The sequence below is a fragment of the Balaenoptera physalus genome, assembly GCF_965194825.1.
Source record: "Balaenoptera physalus genome assembly, chromosome: 11".
Classification (NCBI taxonomy): domain Eukaryota; kingdom Metazoa; phylum Chordata; class Mammalia; order Artiodactyla; family Balaenopteridae; genus Balaenoptera; species Balaenoptera physalus.
Genome location: NC_138896.1, coordinates 71,779,389 through 71,798,962, shown reverse-complemented (window position 1 = coordinate 71,798,962; position 19,574 = coordinate 71,779,389). Strand labels below are relative to the sequence as shown.

General features: G+C 50.7%; 2 protein-coding genes across 2 annotated transcripts; one reads left to right on the top strand and one right to left on the bottom strand.

Annotated features, from left to right (window-relative positions):
• Window positions 1–197: 197 nt before the first annotated feature.
• CIMIP7 (ciliary microtubule inner protein 7) lies at window positions 198–13,455 on the top strand (the record flags this gene model as incomplete). Its single annotated transcript, XM_082415024.1, has 4 exons — window positions 198–203; window positions 4,431–4,559; window positions 11,843–11,899; window positions 12,318–13,455. The coding sequence occupies 4 exons, from the start codon at window positions 198–200 to the stop codon at window positions 12,732–12,734; spliced, it is 609 nt and encodes a 202-aa protein (XP_082271150.1). The 3' UTR covers window positions 12,735–13,455.
• Window positions 13,456–13,536: 81 nt separating this feature from the next.
• KLHDC8B (kelch domain containing 8B) lies at window positions 13,537–18,417 on the bottom strand. Its single transcript, XM_082413669.1, has 6 exons — window positions 18,254–18,417; window positions 16,821–17,330; window positions 15,595–15,759; window positions 15,033–15,257; window positions 14,833–14,934; window positions 13,537–14,395 (listed from the first exon to the last, which is right to left on the bottom strand). The coding sequence occupies exons 2-6, from the start codon at window positions 17,194–17,196 to the stop codon at window positions 14,199–14,201; spliced, it is 1,065 nt and encodes a 354-aa protein (XP_082269795.1). The 5' UTR covers window positions 17,197–17,330; window positions 18,254–18,417; the 3' UTR covers window positions 13,537–14,198.
• Between the last annotated feature and the right edge of the window lie 1,157 nt (window positions 18,418–19,574).

The window sequence follows — 19,574 nt, the reverse complement described above, 5'->3', positions numbered from 1 at the left end:
AAATGTATTAAAAAACTCAACAATAAAAAAATTAAGTTGGCCGAAGATCTAGACACCTCCCCAGAGAAGATACACAGATGGCAAATAAACATATGAAAAATGCTCAACATTATATGCATTAGGGAAATGCAAAATAAAACAGATACCACTATGCAACTTTAAGAATTGCCAAAATCCCAGAATGCTGGCAACACAAAATGCTGGTGAGGCTGTGGAGCAACAGGAACTCTCATTCGTTGCTGATGGGAAAGCCGAATGGTACAGCCACTTTGGAAGATGTTCTGGCAGTTTCTTATAAAATTAAATATACTCTTACCATATGATCCAGCAATCATGCTCTTTGGTATTTACCCAAAGGAGTTGAAAACTTATGCCCACACAAAAACCTGCACATGGATGTTTATAGCAGCTTTATTCATAATTGCCAAAACTTGGAAGCAACCAAGATGTCATCTTCAGTAGGTGAATGGATAAATAAACTGTGGTACATCCATACAATGGACTATTATTCAGGACTAAAATATCTATCAAGCTATGAAAAGACATGGAGGGAACTTAAATGCATTTTACTAAGTGAAAGAAGCCAATCTTGAAAAGGCTACATACTGCAGGATTCTAAACAGTATGACATTCTGGAAAAGGCAAAACTATGGAGATAGTAAAAAGATCAGTAGTTGCCAGGGGTTAGAGGGGGAGGGTGGGCTGAATAAGTGGAGCACAGAGGATTTTTAGGGCAGTGAAACTATTCTTTTTGATACTATAATGGTGCATACATGTCATTTTACATTTGTCCAATCCCATAGAAGGAACAACACCAAGAGTGAACTCTAAGGTAATCTATAGACTTTGGGTGATAATTCTGTGTCGATTTAGGGTCAGCATTTATAATAAATGTAATATTCTGTATGTGTGGGAGCAGGAGGTATATAAGAAATCTATGGACCTTCCACTCTAATTTGCTTTGAACCAAAAACTATTAAAAAAAAGTCTATTAAAAAAATAAATAAAAAAAAAAAAGAGAGCAAGAGGAGAGATTTGGCATATCCATACAATGGAAAACTACTAAGCAATAAAAAGGAATGAACAACTGATAGGCACAGTGACATGGATAATTCTCAAAATAATTATGCTGAGTGAGAGAAGACAGACACACAAAAGAATACATACTGAATGATTCCACTTACATAAAGTTCTAGAAAACGCAAATTATAGTGACAGAAAGCCAAACAGCAGTTGCCTGAGGCCAATGAGTGCCATAGAGAAGGAATACTAATGGGCAGAAAGAAACTTCGAGGTGATGGATATGTTTGCTACCTAGATTGTGGTTATGGTTCATAGATGTATACATAGATCAAAATGTGTCAAGTTGTACAATTTTTTTTTGTTTTTTGGCAGTGCCCCGCAGCTTGTGGGATCTTAGTTCCCTGACCAGGGATTGAACTTGGGCCCTCGGCAGTGGAAGTACAGAGGCCTAACCACTGGACAGCCAGGTAATTCCCTCTACAACTTTTTGACTTGCCATTTTTAAGATTTATCTCTGTGGATTCAAGTATCTGTAGCCAATTTATAGTAACTCCAGTATTTCATTGTTTGATTATAGGCCAATTTTCTCATTGTCCTCTTGATAAACATTCAGCCTGTTTATAGTTTTTCCCCTATACAGATACAGCAATGAACATTTTTGTAGTTGTGAATACATGTGAGAGGGGATCTCCAGGGTTACTATACTAATAGGGTGGACTTCCTGGCTAGTAGGGCTTGTGCCAGTGACAAAGCCCTACTGAGTGTTTCCTGTTGTTGAACTTTTCATTGGCACAGTTTTAGAGGCTAATTGCCAGCTTCTCTGGGTTAGTAAAAGGAGTGAACTGTTCATGTCCCTGTGTTATAAATGAGAGAGATAATAATCTGCCCAAGGCTAGCTTGGGATGGAACCATGGTGTCAGATATTTTCATGCTGCTTCTTTTGCTCCTCTGTTATGCTCTCTCCTCCTTCACTTGGGCCCTTGTAACATTCACCAACATTTGCCACCAATTAGTGTTCCCAGTCACCACAAACTCCTGAGAAGTTGACAGAGCCTTATTCTGAAGCAGCATTTTTATCCTAAGAGCTACCAGCCCCTTTAGCATTTCTTCTAACTCCATGAAATGTGTTATAAATTTATATCCCTGGCAGTATGGTTGCAGTTTTAAAAATGCAGGATTTGCCTTTAAAATGTTTGCTATTTCATTGACTGTGAGTTCATCAGACTCCACTGTGGAGCCTTATATGTTTATATAAGAACTCTCCCAAGCTGTTAATGCTGAGGGACAGATTTCTCTCAGAGAGAAGTAAGAACAGAGCAGGAAGCACAAAGGGGTAGCAGGCTGGGCACTGCCTCAACAATCAGGAGCATTGTGTAGTCACAACATCCCTTTGTCACTAAGCAACAAGAAGTTGACCTGCTGAGATGCTCTTTCTCCAGAAGTAGCCTCAAAAAGACAAGAGGAAAATTTGCCTTTTCTGCTCCTTTCCCAGAAAGATGCAAAGTGCTTTAGTAGGCTCCTGGGTAAGAGTGTACTTTACATTAATCCTAACCCCTGGCCCTGGGGTAGTACCTGAAATATGAATGACTCATGAGAGTAAAGTGAGAATGGTTTCATCCAGCATCCAGGCTAAAGGAGGGCCCCAAACTGCCCACTCCCCCTCTGCCATTCTGAGGTCCCCCTACAGCTTTCCTAGTCTTCCTGACACCGTGCCCTCTTCCATGTGTCCTGGTCTCATGCCTGGATTAGCTGATCCTCTTAGTCCTCTAGCCACCCCATTTATACCCAGTCCTTTGTTTGATCCCCCCAAACTTCTGTAGTTTGACTGCTCTCTAGACTGGGAACATCTTGAGGCTAAAGACTGCTTTCTTCTATCTGTATGTCCCATGCGTGGCATACAGTAAAGGCCCAGTAAATACTGTTGAAATAAACTGAATAGAGAGAAAGGAGTGTTTGATAGTAGTAGAAGGATGGACAGATGAGTTGGATGACCCAAGCCCTCAGTGGGATGAAAAGATAAAGGGCTTCCCAGGCACGCTTAGGAGCCCACTTTGATGGCCAGAGGCCAGCTGGGAACAGGTTCTTTCTGCTCAGGACTATGATCATGGCGTGTACTAGACACACTGTCCTCTCCAGGGGGTATTCAGGACGGTGAGGTTGGGCCATAGGAGTTCCCTGGCCAGACATGGTCATCCATGTTGTCTGCCTAATGACATCAGCACAGTACAGCTTCTTATACCCCCAATAGGTGCTCATTTCTGTCTTCTGCCAGTCCTTGTCTCTGAAATTCTCTCCAGAAGGTATCCACTGTTGAAGTACTTCTTTGGGAAAGTTCATCCTTTGTTTATGTGCTCCAGTTTCAGAGGGTGCCCTACTTGCCCCAGCATAACAAAGTGTGTAGCAAACAGGTGTTTATGACTTTGTCAATAGATGCAGAATATGTATCCATTTCGTCCTGGCTTTTCAGTGACCTTTGACCTCTATTAACAATGCAGGGAAGACAATGAAGGGGACTTCCTCTCAGATCCTCCAGGGAAGGACCACGCTACTAGATGGTGTCCCTGTTCTCAAAACTCTGCTTAGTGCTTCCTAAGTCACCCCAACTCAGAACCTGTCTGGTCCCCTTCCCTGCTGAAGTCTTCCCTTGCTCTTGGAAGAGAATCCATATTCCTAACCCAGTCTAGGCCCTGTCCCTCCCTGACCTCACCTTACTTCTCCTCGTCTTGCTCACAGTCTTTTAGTCAATGAGGCCTCTTTTTTTTTTTTTTTCGGTTCTTCCAACACAACTCTCTCTCTGGCCTCTGAATCTTTGCACTTGCAGTTCTCACCATGTAGAATGCTCTTCTGCTGCCCCTCACATGGCTGACTCCTTCAAGTACCACACCCATTGTCATGAGATGCTGTCCCTACTCCCTGTCACTCTTGATCTAGTCATCGGGTTCTTTCTTTTCTGACTCTATTCACTTGTCTTACTCCCTCACCAGAAGGAAGGTTGATAGGAGCAGGGTCTTTCTGTCTTTTCACTGCTGTGTGTGTCCCCAGCCCATATTAGGATCCTATGAAGAAAGAAAGAGAGAGAGAGAGAGAAAGGAAGGAAGGGGGGTAGGAAGGAAGGGGAGTAGGGAGGGAGGGAGGAAGGAAGGAAGGAAGGAAGGAAGGGGAGGGAGGGTGAGAGGAAGCAGGGGAGGAAGGAAGGAACGCACCCTTTCCTTACAGACATAACCCTCCCAGCTGAGGCCAACTGTTGTAATGATGGATGGAGACACCTCTCTGTTGGCCCCTCTCCAGGGTGTCACTCCTCCTCTGATTCTTTTTATTCTGTCAGGAACTCCCAGGAGAGGCTTCTAGCCTGGGGGCTCTGAGGTCTAGGACTCAGGGTGGGGGTTGGGGTGGGATTCACCCTCAAGCCTGCCTTGTTACAGCACAACAGTGGCTTCTATGGGCACTACAGAGGCCAATTCAAGAGTGAAAGTGCTCGAGAGTATCGCCTTGCAGCCAAGCCCCAGCCCCCAGCAGTGTTCCTGCAGCGCTGTCAGGTACGAGGCAGCCCTGGCTGCAGCTGCCACGCTGGGCCAGATTCTGCTTCTCTTAGGACCCAAGAGCAATATCCTCGACTCTCCCACAACTGGACTGACACTTGAGGCCAGCCTATCCCCAGGACTTGCATGAGGCCTGGCCCCTCTTCCCTGAAATGTCAGGTCCTCCCCCTATAGATACATGGGTGGAGAAGAGCCAGTACCAGGCTGGACAGTTTTGGTCACTGCTCCTTCTAGATGGAGGAAGAGTCAGGGCCCAGGTGGGGTGGGTGGCCATGGAGAGAGAGCCTCCAGAACCCAAGAAGTAAGCCTTGAGTTTTGCAGACTGCTGTCCTTCAGCACAGATTCCTTGACGCCATGAAAGTCAATGGTCTAGCTCACAGTCAGCCTTGTAGTCCAGGGGCTCAGGAGTGAGTAGGAGGCCTCCTCTGGTCAGTAAAACAGCATAGAAGGTGGCAGGTATCCACCCCCATGCCTAGCCAAGGAGGACTGGAAAGGAGTGATGGCAGAATCGGCCTAAGGTGGCTGGAAAAGGCTTCCAGATAACAGGAGAGGGATGCAGGGCTGCAGGCCCTCCACTGCTTCCAGGCCTGGAGACAAGGAGGGGACACTGAGCATAGTCAGGGTCCCAAAAGTAAAAAGCCCACTCAAAACAGGAGAACTCAGGAGGGTATACATATAAAGGAGTAGGTGTGGGAGCTTCAGAGAAAGGCATTCTCACAGGATGGTAACAACCAAGTGGTCAGTACTGCTGGGCCTGAAGGAACAAGGGGAGGGCATGGCTCCTAGAACCCAGAAGGAGAGAGTGGTGTGGAGAGGGCTTTCCTGAGAGAAGTGGTGATTTCGGGTGGAGAGACACAGCCAGGTAGCAGGTAGGGGCGGGCCTGGAAGGGAGCCAGGAGAAGAAACACCTCCTCCCTCCTTCCCTCCATCTCCTTTCCAGGCTTCCTTTCAGGTCAGAGGGAAGTCAACCTGGTGAGAAGTGTGCTCACATCAGACTCCTGGGAAAGATCAGGGTGGAGGAGGGCTGAGAGGGACCTGGAGGTGTGCCTGGAAGATGCTCCCCCCACTGCAGCTTCTTGTTTCCCAGCCTCTAGCCAGGTCCTACTTGACTGGCCATCTGGATTCTCTACAAATTGCTTTCCCAGGCCAAGAGCAGGGTCTTGGAGTCTGCCATGCTGCAGAGCCTGAACTTCCTTAGCATGCCCAGTTGGAACGGCTGCCTGGCACTGCCTACTGAGCCAGGCCCAAATGCAACTCCAGACTGCTCGTCTGGGGCCACCTCCCTTGAGAGAGTGATGAGGTCTGCGTAGTGCAGGGACAGAGGTAACCTGGGCACTTCCTGCTGGGTGTCTGTAGTAGTCCTCAGTGGCAGCTCTCATCCCAAAGACCTGAATGTCCTCTCAGTCTGTCCCCCAGGAACAGAGTAGAGGACATATTTGGGGACATGTTTTGATTGAAGTGAAGTCTTGTTACATGTTGGCATTATCAGCAACCCCAAAATAGCATGGTCTGTGTATCTTGGGCTTAGGTTGTACAAATGCCAAGTCTCCTGACTCTTTCTAGATCTAAAGCTGTTTTAATTAGTGGGACTGCTCAGGGAAGGTGCACATTCTTTTTTCTTATTTGCTGAGAGATACCAAGTGTCAGCTGGCTGATTGCAGCTATTCTTGTTGAAAACCCTTCCAAGATGTGGCAGCCACTTACCTTTAGTTTGGGGCAGGTTGAAATTTTGTCATTCAGATGCAAGAAGATTCTTTTTTCTTTTTATTCTTCTATTTCTTTTATTCTTCTTTTTCTTTTTTTCTTCTAAACCAGATTAGTTTATTTCTAGCCTTCACCCGTCTGACTCTTGGGAAATGTAATCCTGATCTTGTTTGTTCTTAAGATCAGACTAGAGTGCCGGGGCTCATGGTTGGAGGCAGGTCCTTCGTTGGTGGTGCCGTGATTGCTGTGTCTCTGCCTCTGCCCCACCCCCACACCATGCCTCAGTCTGCCACAGGGACTCCTCGCTCAGTACCCCACTAATTGCACACTGCCCAGCCTCCACAGAGGCCCTTAGTCCTCCCACAGGCAAACACTGACCCATTCCAGGAAACCTACTTCTCCTCCAAGGCTTCTTTAGCTCGAACCCTAGCCCAAGCCCTACCTGCTCAGAGACCACGAGTGTTACCACCTGAGTGGAAAAGGAGCCTTAGATGGTTTAGAAGCAAAGATGCAGGTGAAATTCTCCTCAGGGACAAGAATACTTAGAACTGCCTGGGTGGAGAGGAAATGACTGCACTTTTCACTAGACTCCCACAGTTGTGAGAATAAAACTCAAGTCAGTGGGAGTCGGTAGATTATCCTGTCACTGTAAGAATGGTGAGTTTCCAAATTCAGACCTGCCTCCAACAGCAGAGGCATCCACATTCTAGGGCTGTGTACAATTTTATAGCTAAGGGTAGAGATGGGGGAGGGATTGGGGGGGCAACTGGAACATGCCCCAGACCTCCAGATTTTTTAATTGAAATTTTTATTGAGATGGTTGTAGATTCAGAAACAGTTGTAAGAATTAGTAAAGAGATCCCTTTTACGCTTTGCCCAGTTTCCCCCAATGGTAACATTTTGCATATCTATAGTAAAATATCACGACCAGGACGTTGACATTGCTGCAATCCACTTATTTCATTCAGATTTCCTCATTTGTGTGTGTGTGTATTAAAATCTATAAAATCTTGGAATTCTCTGGTGGTCCAGTGGTTAGGACTCCACACTCTCGCTGCTGAGGGCCTGTGTTCGGTCCCTGGTCAGGGAACTAAGACCCCACAAGCCACGCGGCATGGGCAAAAAAACCCATAAAAGTCTGTAAAATCTTTTTAAAATTAATTTTAATAACAGTATAGCTGATTTACAATGTTGTGTTAGTTTCTGCTGTATAGCAAAGTGAATCAATTATACATATACATATATCCACTCTTTTTTAGATTCTACTCCCATAGAGGTCGTTAAAGAGTATTGAGTAGAGTTCCCTGTTCTATACAGTAGGTTCTTATTAGTTATCTATTTTATATATAGTAGTGTGTATATGTCAATCCCAATCTCCCAATTTATCCATCCCCCCGCTTTCCCCCTTGGTAACCATAAGTTTGCTTTCTATATCTGTGACTCTATTTCTGTTCTGTAAATAGGTTCATTTGTACCATTTTTTTAGATTCCACATATAAGTGATATCATATGATATTTGTTGTTCTCTATCTGACTTACTTCACTCAGTATGACAAGTTCTAGGTCCATCCATGTTGCTGCAAATGGCATTATTTCTTTCTTTTTTATGGCTGAGTAGTATTCCATTGTATATATGTACCACATCTTCTTTATCCATTCCTCCATTGATGGGTATTTAGGTTGCTTCCATGTCCTGGCTATTATAAATAGTACTGCAATGAACATTGGGGTACACGTATCTTTATGAATTATGGTTTTCTCCAGATATATGCCCAGGAGTGGGCTTGTTGCATCATATGCTAGCTCTATTTTTAGCTTTTTAAGTAATCTCCATACTGTTCTCCATAGTGGCTGTTACCAATTTAAATTCCCACCAACAATGTAGGAGGGTTCCCTTTTTTTCTCCACATCCTCTCCAGCATTTATTGTTTATAGATTTTTTCATGATGGCCATTCTGACTGGTGTGAGGTGATACCTCATTGTAGTTGTGATTTGCATTTCTCTAACAATTAATGATGTTGAGCATCTTTTCATGTGCCTCCTGGCCATCTGTGTGTCTTCTTTGGAGAAATGTCTGTTTAGATCTTCTGCCCATTTTTTGATTGGGTTGTTTGTTTTTTTGATATTGAGCTGCATGAGCTGTTTGTATATTTTGGAGTTTAATCCCTTGTTGGTCACTTCATTTGCAAAAGAAAAAAAAAAGATCTATAAAATCTTATCACCCGTGTAGGTTTGTGCATCCTCCACCACAGTCAAGATACTGACCAACATCACAGGGATCCCTGGTCCTGCCCTTTTATACCCATCAGCCTCCCATTCCTCCACCCTTCCCCTGTCCCTAACTGCTATTTTTCCTCCATTTCTAAAATTTTGTGACTTCACAAACGTTATGTAAATGGAATGATACAGCATGCAACCTTTGGGGAATGGCTTTTCTTGCTCAGCATAATTTCCTGAAGATTCCTCCAAGTTGTATCAACGGTTCAGTTTCCATTACTGAGTAGTATTCTGTGGTATGTATATAGCAGTTTACTTAACCATCCATCTATTAAAATGTATCTGGGCTGATTCCAGTTTTTACCTCTTACAAATAAAGTTGCTATGAACATTTGTGTACAGGTTTTTGGGTGAACATAAGTTTTCATTTCTTTGGAATAAATACCTAGGAGTGCAATTGCTTGGTCATATGATAGTTGCATTTATTTATTTATTTTTAATATTTTATTTATTTATTTATTTGTCTGCACCGGGTCTTAGTTGCGGCACACAGGATCTTCGTTGCCGCGTGAGGGATCTTTAGTTGCAGCGTGCAGGATCTTTTTTTAGTTGTGGCATGCGGGATCTTTTTGTAGTTGCAACATGCAGAATCTTTTAGTTGCGGGCATGCGGACTCTTAGTTGCGGCATGTAGGATCTTGTTCCCTGACCAGGGATAGAATCTGGCCCCCTGCAATGGGAGCTCAGAGTCTTAGCCATTGAACCACCAGAGAAGTCCCTGTAGTTGCATTTAAGTTGTTTGTTTGGTTTTTTAATGTGGATGGAAATTTTTTTTAATTGAAGGAAAGATTCTTTAAATTCTATAGCACTTTACAATTTTCAAAAGTTTCACACACATGATTTCATATAATCCCATAATAACTCTTTTTTTCCCCTACCCCTATATTGTACCTCTTGCATGTTAGGTTTTTTTTTTTTTTAACTGTCAAACTGTTTTCCAGAGTGGCTGTTTTACATTTTACATTCCCACCTGCAATGAGCAAATGATTGTATTTCTCTGCATTCTCACCAAAATTTGGTGTTGTCTCTATTTTTTATTTTAGCCATTCTGATTGATGTGTCGTGATAGCTCACTGTGGGGTTTTTTTTTTTTTTTTTTTGGCTGTGTTGGGTCGTCATTGCTGTGCGCAGGTTTTCTCTAGTTGTGGTGAGCAGGGGCTACTCATCGTTGTGGTGCGCGGAGCACAGGCTCTAGGCACGCAGGCTTCAGTAGTTGTGGCACGTGGGCTCAGTAGTTGTGGCTTGCAGGCTCTAGAGTGCAGTCTCAGTAGTTGTGGCACACGGGCCTAGTTGCTCCATGGCATGTGGGATCCTCCGGGGCCAGGGCTCGAACCCGTGTCCGCTGCATTGGCAGGCAGATTCCTAACCACTGCACCACCAGGGAAGCCCTATTGATTTTTTTTTCTTTTATGGCTCTTGCTTTTGGTGTCACATCTAAGAACTCTTTGCCTAGCTCTAGATTCTGAAGATTTTCTATTTTTTCCTAAAAGGGCTCTGGGTTTTTAATCTCTTGTGTCAGTTTGCTTTATGAGGAATGAAAGGTAAGGCCAGCTGGCTTCCTACCTTCATGGAGCTTTCATTCGATTTGGAGAACACCGGCTGTCTAAGGCAGGAGGTCCCAATAGGGGAGCTTGTTAAAGGCTCCACCCCGAAGATTCTGGTTCAGGGATCTGGGATGGAGCTAGCCCCTGACTTTTATCTAGGAACCTATTGTCAGCCATTGCTCATACACCAACCCAGCCAAGATTGGACTCAGCAGATCAGGTACTTCATTCTGGTCTGCAGCAGGAGAAGCTGAGTGGCTGAGGTGGAGGGACCCTGGGGGCAGAGACCAAGCACAAAGGCAAGGTGGACGGTCTTGGGAGAGATTCCTGCTGAGGTCTAGGGGCCTGAGAGGTGGTCTCTCTCTGCCTGGGGATGGGGCATGGTTCTCTGGCCCCAACTGGGCTAAAGCAAATGCCCTGGGGACCTTCTGTCCCTGTTCATTGATTTAACAGCAAATATGTATTGAGCACAGTGCCAGGCTCAGTGTTGGAGTTATAGATGTGAGTAAAACAGACAGTAACCTTGCCCATGAGGTGCTTGTGTCCTAGTCAGGGGCATCGGATGGTAAACAGCAACATAATACATAGTCATACAGTATGTTAGAAGGTGAAAAATACTGGGTTGGGGTGATGGGACTGCTGGTGTAGTAGTGGTCAAGGAAGGCCTCCCAAGAGGTAGGTGAGAGGGAGTCATGGCCAGCTGGGAGAAGAGTCCCAGGCAGAAGTAACTGGTAGTACAAAGGTCCAAGGTGGAAGTAGCTAGTGTATTTGAGGAACAGTGAGGATGCCAGTGTGGCTGGAGGTAATGGAGGAATCAGTATCATGTGGGTCTCATGGACCACTCTGATGACTTTGACTTTTATAAACATGAGGAACTGTTGTGGATTTTTGGCAAACAAGGAGTGTGATCTGATTTACATAGTAAGAGTTGTTCTGCCTGCTAAGAGGATGATAGACTGGAGAGGCAAGCTTGGAAGTAGGGACACCAAGTGGGAAGCTCTTGCAGTAATTGAGGCATGAGGGGAAGGTGGCTTAGACCAGAGAAAGCAGTGGCCATGCTGAGAAGTGGTCTGATCCTGGGTACATATTGAAGGAAGTATCAACAGGATTTCCTGGCACGCTGGATGTAGGGTGTGAAAGAAAAGAATCAAGGGGACTCCGAGGTGTTTGGCAAGATCTAGCTGCCATGACCTGAGCTGGGGGAGGCTATAGGTGGGGTGGTTTTGGGGAATGATCCAGAGCTCAGCCATGTGTTTGGAGATGCCCATTAGACATTTACATGGGAATATGGAGCAGGTGGTTGGCTAGTCAGTCTGGAGTTCGGGAGAGAGCTCAAGCTCTAAAGAGAAATTTCAGTTCCCAGGTGGTATTTAGGGCCAAGAGGCTGGGTTGCTGATGAGAGAGTGAAAGAGAGGAGGAGAGAGCTGGAGCCTAGTCCTGGATGATCTAAAGGACCCAATGTGAAACTTAAACCACTGCCCCACTAACGGCAGGATGTCCTGGAAAATGCCTCAGCCCCTTTCTCAATCAGTGGCCCCAGAGGCTTCTGCTTTGAGAGCAAGTGCTGGGATGAGATGTTCCAGGAATGAGGTGTTGCTTTAATTTGTATCTGCCCTTTCAGTGTGTTGGCAGTTTAGCAGTTTAAGGGTTGTGGCTCCTGGCAACTTCCCTCCATTATGGGGCCCTGAGTTAGCATCTTGGGGACAGGTAAGCATCATCTTTCCCCATTCACCTTCTTTTTCACTGTCTTTCAAGGAGCCAGCGCGGCAACATTTCTTCTCCAAGCATGACAACCGCACCTCCTTTGACAAAGTGAGTGCTAGAGAGAGGAAGGAAAATGGGCAGACTCCCAGCCTAGGTTGAAGTTGAGGTAGGGTGGAGGGGATAAGACATTGCAGGGAGAGAGGGCTCTTTATATAGACAGAGGAGTGTCTGTCTTCCTGACAACCTCTTTCTTCTGGGAAACAGCCCATTTTACAAACCTCTGCTTTGGTTTCCCCCACCAGCTTGCCTGACAATGTGCAAATATCTTAGGAGCCACTGACTTTCTGGGGGCTTCATTCACTCTGGAATGGAAGGCATGACTGGGGATGCAGGCCAAAGAGGCTGGGGTACAGGCCAGGGAGGCCAGGCACAGGCCAGGCATCACCAGGCAGGCTTGGGTATAGGAGGGGCCCAAGGAATTGCCTGGTGCCAGGACTGTGGGCCAAGGGCCTGTACCGTTGAGGAGGGCCCCTACTGCCTGCTACAGGGAATCGGAAGGCGGAAAGACCTGGAGCGCCTGTGGCAGCAGCACACCTTCCTGCGCTGGGCACCCTGTGAACTGGAGTTGCGCCAGCCGTGGCCCCTTGAATCCTCCTACCAGGCTGATTTCCGGTCAGGGCCAGGACTCAGTGACCTCCCCCAGCGCCTTGTCCGCTTTGTGCAGATCCAGCCTCCCCGTGCCAGCACCACCTACCAGCAGAACTTCTGCCAGCCATCCCGTGGTGGCCATTGTGGCAGTGACAACATGGGGCCCCAGGCCCCAGTCACCGACACACTGCCTGACCTTCCAGGGATCACAAGACCCAAGCTGCTGCAGCATTACCTTCATGCTGGGGTCTCTGAGTGTCTGAATTGGTCCAGAACATTAAACAAGGACAGCTAACTCAGTGGCCTGTCTGTGCTTGCAGCCCAAGAGATCTCAGAGGCTGGAGAACAGTAAGGCACAGCCAGGCCCTGCGCCTGGCTCCTACGTTGCTTGTGCCATGGAGCCTTGTGCTGGTTTGGGGAGGTGCTGCCTGGGGAGTCCTGCCAGTGAGTGAGAAGAGGTAAGGCCTGCAGGAGGCTAATGGTCCAGGAGGGTTACCTTGGCCACAGCAGGTGGGTTCCAGGACCCCAAATCCGTTCTTGCCACAAACTCAACTGTGAACCCCTTGCAATCAGTACAGCTGCAGGGAAAGCAGAGTCAATGGCCCCTACTAGTGGGCAGCAAAGACTGGAGGAGGAGGCAAGGGCTGGCAGCTTTGCTTTCTCTGGGAGGCTACTGCCTCTAGGGGTCTGGTGAGTGGCAACACAGTCATGCCTAAGAGACAGCTTCGCCACAGCTGGGACAGAGGGAACAGCCCCCACTGGACCCCCCCCCCCCCCCCCCGCCGGAGGTGAGCAGAGGCTTTGAGGATGCTGTGTGATGTGAATCTTGAGGTCATCCTGATCCTATGGTATTTTGTTGCAGTTTTCTGAGCTCTTCTATGGTCTTGCTGTGAGTGCCCTCTAACAGCCAGGGCAATAGGGGATGGGGGTCATCCTACATCACCAACAGAGAACTGAGGCTTAAGTGGGGCTAAGACACCAGAACACTTTGGGGGCAGAGGCCAGATCCTAAAGGCTCCTCTAGACCCTCATCCCCTGAGAAAGTTGAGGGCCAGGGGCGCAGGGGCAACACAGGAGTCCACACCACAGCCCATAAGCCAGATTTAGCAGCACTTTTACTTCCAGATCTGAACTCCCTGGGTCCTCACAACAGCCCTGTGAGGTAGGTAGGGCAGGAAGGTTTCAGAGATCCCCATTTATAGATGAGGATGCTGAGGCACAGAGAGGTGAAATGACTTGCCCAAGGTCACACAGCCAGCAGTGTAAAGGGCCCAAAGCCAACATTCTTCTGGCCCTCTGGAGGTCTCCACATCCACTCCTGTACCCCTCTGTGTTCCCACCCTCTCTGACCTCTTCTGAGTCCACAAGGGCCTTCAAGGCAGGCTGACAGCTAGGATTTTTCAGGAACAGCCATTGGGGAGGGCCTGATCAACTCCAGGTAGGCACTGACCTGTGGGGCAGGAGGCCAGCTCTGCCCTCCCCCACTTCCCAGTTGGACAGAGGGCCCAGTAGGTTCCAGAGCAAGGGTAGAGCTGGGCATGGTCTGTGAATGAATGGGAGTAAAGGTGGGTATAAAGGTATGTGTGTCCTGTGCTAAAGATGAAGGCCACCCCCAAGTCCCAGACACAGTGTCTCAAGTGCCCCACCCTGTGCCTCCCTCATCCCACAGAGCCACAGTGAGCTTTCTCAGCAGCGAAAGGAACCACAGACATCTGCTTCTGGCACTGAACTGCTCCAGTGGACAGGTCCCATCAGGCATTCAGACCCCATCACACAGACACAGTGCCTCCACAGCTTGACTGGGACCCTGGGCCACACCCCCGATGGCAAACAGCCGGGGCCCAGCCTGCAGACTAGAACAGGAGCAGCGGGCCGTGGGCATGGCAGGCAGTGCCTCCCAGCGCCGCCGTGCAAGGCTGAAGCCCTCCACAGAGCCCAGAGGGCACGGCTGGTTTCCTGCAGGAAGAAGACAGATGTTGTAAAGGGCACAGGCTGCAGGGGCCCCAGCTCTTTTGCTCCCTGAGCCCAGAGCATGGCCCAGCATGCATTACCCCAGGATGGGCTATCCATGCCTTGCTACTCATTGCCCCCATTTCATCACTCATTCATTTATTCATTCACATTTCTATTTCTCCATTCATTCAGTGGTCATTTGTCCTGTTTTTATCTCCTAGGCCCCTGCTGGTACAGAACCCACAGTTAGGTGCTGAGAGACACCCCAAAAGCTGAGCCAGGTAGACCACCCACTGACTGTTTTACAGATTGGGAAAGGGAAGCTCACAAAGCCCTGACCCCTGGAGTACCTAGAGAAGGGCAGGAGGTGGTGCTCACGCAGGGGGCTACTCTTTCCTGTCTTGGGCTCCCCTCCTATCCCTAGCCCCACAGAGACTCACCAAGGCCCCCAATGGCCACGATGTGATCCCCAAGTGAGCCAACCACAAAGTCGGCCCTCTTATCCCTCATGCGCAGGCTGCGGGGCAGCTTGGTCCAGGACCCTGCAGGGGAGGGGAGGTCAGATCTAGCCCCCTCACACACACTGCACCCCTCCATCCCATGGAGAGTGGGAGAATAGCCCAGACCAGCCACTGCTCACCATGCTCCAGGTCGAACATCTCCACAGTGTTGACAAAGTGTGGGCGGGAGTAGAAATTGTGGGGCCCGGGCTGCTGCAGGCCACCCAGGCTAAAGACGCTGCCTTCGGCCATCGCGCAGCCAGCAAAGGCCCGGCGGCTGGGCAGGCTTGGGTGTCGGGTCCAGGTACGGGCCTCCAGATCAAAGGCCTCAAAAGCAGTCACTGGGAGCTTGCCCTGGCGGCCCCCTGCCAATGGAATTGGGGCACCTGGGAGGCAGCCCAGGGGGCCTGGCAGGCTCTTCCTTTTCCAGGTTGCTGAGCCTTTACCACTGCCCACCCCAGCTACCCATACCCAGCTGTCTGCACACCAGAGCACAGATCAACCCCAAAGATCCTTAGGCACTGGGGTTTGGTTTTCCAGCCTCAGCAGGACCACCAGAGGTCAGAGCCTCAGAGCAACCCTGACTCAAACCAACAAAACTTCTCTTGTCCCACCATCCCAGACTAAGCTTGATCCCAGCCAACCTATAGGGATAAGTGCTTTTGGACTTCAAGCCAATTTTCCACATCCCCAGGTCCTTACCCAGGACATAGATCTTGTTCCCTTTCAGGAAGGTGGAGGCCCCGTAGCAGGGTGTGGGCATCGAGGGCAGCGAAAGCCAGCAGTCCCGGCGGGGTTCATACACCCGAACCTGGGCCTGGGGCGTTGTGTCAGGGCCCATTCCCCCCAGTGCATACACCATACCATCTGCAGAGAAAAGAGTAATACAGACTATCCCTGGGCCTGGCCACAGCACTCCACCCTGACAACTGCCCTGGTCAGGCCTGGAGGTGGCTTAGGACACACCTATTTATGGTACCCCTCCCTGGCAGCAGAAACCCTCCTGCCTGCCTGGAGTGGGGGCTGGGAGAGCTAGGATTCCCACTCTGGCCAGGGCCCCTTCAAGTGAAGAGCAGGAGGCAGCCAATCTAATTATAAGCCGTCTCTGTCTCCCTGGAGACGCTATGGCAACCAAGTCTGGCATCCAAGCAGGACCGGTGGTCAGACCTGGAGGCCACAATGTGGGGACTCTCATGGGGGAAGGAGGGTGGGGGGTGGTTTAAGCCAGGGGTGGGGGCCATATGAAGATCTGTTCAGCATGGAGCTCAGACTGGGGAGGGGGCTCTGGGGATCAGCTGGGGGGCTGGGAGAGGAGCTTGGGCCTGCAGGATGGGGGTGCTGTCCACAAGCCTTCTGCCAGCACTTCTGTACCCTGCCCTTTCACTAGAGTAGGTTCTTGCCCTGTTACACCCTCAGGGTCAGCTGGGGGCATGTCTGGGGGCCTTGGGCAGACAGCCAGTCAGCTAGGGGCTTCCATGGCAACTGCCTCCAGGCCAGCTTGGCTTTTGTCCATCTCAGTCTCCCTGGTTTGTTTGTGTGGTGCGAGGCATTTAAGCACTTGCCAGGCTCTGAGCCAAGGCCCTGCTCCCATCCCCCTCTCCCAGACTATTTATAACTGTGGGAGTCATTGGGCCACCCCTCCTTGTCTCTTAGAAAGGAGGAATGGGGCAGGGAGGTGGCTTGGGCCTCCCATCATGCTGGAGGCTAGCCTCGGCTCTGACTCCCACCTCACAGCTGGAAAAGGCAGTTTAGGCTGCTGCTAGCCCATCTCAGAGCTAGGTAGGGAAGGGTACAAGAAACAAAGCCATGTCCAGGGCACCCAGGCAAAATTTACAGCTCTTGCCCAATCTCTGAAGGTAAGGGACCAAGTCAGGAAACAATGGAGGGTGTTGGGGCACCTGAGGGACCTTCCTTGGGAGGCCACTCACCTCTCTCCACAGTTGCAACCCCCATGGCTGCCTGAGGGAGGGTGGCCCGACGCTCCCAGCGGCCCTCGTCAGCCAGGAAGGCCTCCACAGCAGCTACCGGGCTCTGGCCCTCATCCACACCGCCCACCACTAGCACCTGCTTGCCCAGTACCACAGCAGCCGCACCAGCCCGGGCAGTGGGCAGGGGCGCCAGTGCCAGCCACGTATGTGAGGCCATGTCCAATGTCTCGGCAGTGTCCAGAGGCAGTCCAGCCCGGCCACAGCCCCCCAACACTAGCAGGTGCCCATCCTGGTATGCCACTGTACCATATACCCGGCAGGTGGGCATGGGTGGGAACACCTGCCAAGCAAAGGCCCGGCCACCTCCTGTAGCCATGGTGTTCACCTCCAGTGGCAGGCCATGCTATCTGCTCAGGCTGCAGGCCTCACTGAAGGGCATGATGGGGCCACATCTTGACTTTACCGGGGCTACAAGGGAGTGTGGGGCCAGTCCAAGGACTTTGCTTTCACCTAGAGAAAAGAGGGAAAACAAAGGGTCAGAGCCACTGACCAGCCCCTCAGGGTACAGATGAGCAGCCTGGCCCAAAATTGCTGGTGGGAAAAGCAGAGGGAGGACACACCTCCACTGCCTAGCACACTGATGTGGAGGCCCTCCTGGAGTGGGAAGGAGGGCAGTCTCGCAGTTACCCAGGCAACTTCCCGACTCCCTATGGGGCTTGAGGGATTCTCCTCCCATACCTTGCCCTCACCTAGTTGCTCCCCAGTTGAATCTAGGTCCAGGTGAGAGGTAAGGTGACTAGGATAGGACTTTCCACCCTAGCCCCCTCCCCTTTCCCTCAACAATTCTCACCCTGGTGCTCTGCATCAGTGGAGTTTTACTGTACCCTCCCCCTTACTGGCTTCCAGTGTGCTCTGGGCAGCCACCAGGGTCTCCAACCTGCTGCCAGGGATCAGAGTCCAGGGTATTCTTAAAACCCCTTTGGGAGCCATTCCATAGAGTGCATCCATTCCCACCAGCAAAGGCCAAGATCAGGGTGTTTGAGACTGGGAGGGGAAGGGCTGGAGGCCAGAGTCCCACATTTCCCCTCAAGATCTACCCTCAGGGGTTTGCCCATGCCAAGTCCCCAGAGGCCTGCCTTCTTGGTGTCTGGAACGGGGAGGGGGATGATTTTTGGGAACCCACGAGCACTGGACTCTAGGTTCCCAGAGTCCAGGGCGTTGCCAGCAGGAATGGGCAGCTGGACTTCACAGATCCCAAGTTCCCTGGCTTCTCCTTTGCCGCGGGGGGCCACGCTCCTGGAACCACTGGCGCGAGGGCCTCCTGGCCCCAAACTTCCAGCTCGCGGAATGGGGGGCGGGTCCGGGCGAGCGCGCTTGGGGCTCTACACCCCGCGCCCTAAACTTCCCCTGAGCGCGGCTCCCGCGGGACTCACCGGCCGGGGCTCCGGCGCCGCCGGGGCGCAGGGTCCGCGATTCCGGTTCCGCTGGTGCCTGCTCTGGCTGGGTCTGAGGCCGGGCTCCGGCGGGGCTCCGGCGGGGCTCCGGCGGGGCTCCGGTTCTGCTCCGGCGCGGGGCGGGGCTGGACAGGGTCCGCCCCTCGTCCCCCCTCCCGACTCGGGAAAACCTCCCCTCTGCTTTAACCCCGCACCTGCCGTGGCCGGAGCAGGGCGCGCCGACCCATGGTCGCACGCAAACCGGTGAACAGACAGACGGACATGTGGACACCGGGCCTGCCCAGGATTTGGGGTCCGACCTCGGACTGGGGGAGAAAGGAAGCAGCGGTGGGCCGCACGACACGTGTATGGTGGGGGCCGTTCTCAGCAGGACCCAGCCTGGGAGCACCGGCGAAGGGGCGGGCCAGCAGAACCTGGGGGCTTGAGAAGCGGGCGCCTGCCCACCACCGCAGCGCTCCGAAGAGCCCACGACAGGCTTCGCGGCGGCGCCCCCTGGAGGCCTCTTAGGGAATGTCCTGGGCCTTTGGTGGGGGCAATGGCTCGGTCGCCCTTCCCCAAGAACGGATGAGGGCACAGAACAGGTTCTGTGGTGCACATTGAGGATAGCAGGGGGTGGAGGAGCAGAAAGTGCCAGCCTCCGTACTTGACAGGCCCTTCCTCAGGCATGGGTGGGGGCAATTTTTGTGGGGAAGGGTAACAGAGCAGGTGATGAAGAGTCAGAGGCCAGGGGACCTCCCAGGCAGGTCACTCTGGGCTTATTCTGCAGGGCCTGAGGCCTGGGCTACTCTGGGACCCAAGGCACTTTGTGACTGTCCATCTTCAGGGTCCTGGGCCTGCCTCTAGCCAACTCCGGGGTCAGGCGAGAACAAGTTGGTGTGACAGAGGCAGACCTACCTCAGACCCAGACCCTGGCCCATCCTATCTTCTGAGCATTAAAGAGTACTGGCTAAGTCTGTGAGCTAGGGGCCCATTCGTACAGGTCAGTGGTCACCTATGAGAAGAAGTCCTCGTGATTGTTTGTGCTTGCTACCACTTGTCCCTCTTTCATGGACAGCGTCTGCCTCACTTTCTCCAGAAGCACACCTGGAGACTGAGATACAAGTACATATAGTTAATGTGGGAGATGAGGACAGGAAGCACCAGTAGAGGAGTGGCAAGGAGACAGGGAAAGCAGCCAGTAAAGGGGTGTGTCATCAAACAAGTTCCCACTGTGGGCAACAAGGACCAAATCCTGCTGGGGACTCTGGGAGCCATTGTAGAACATGGGCCTCACATTATTGTTCCCATCAGAGCAAGGGAA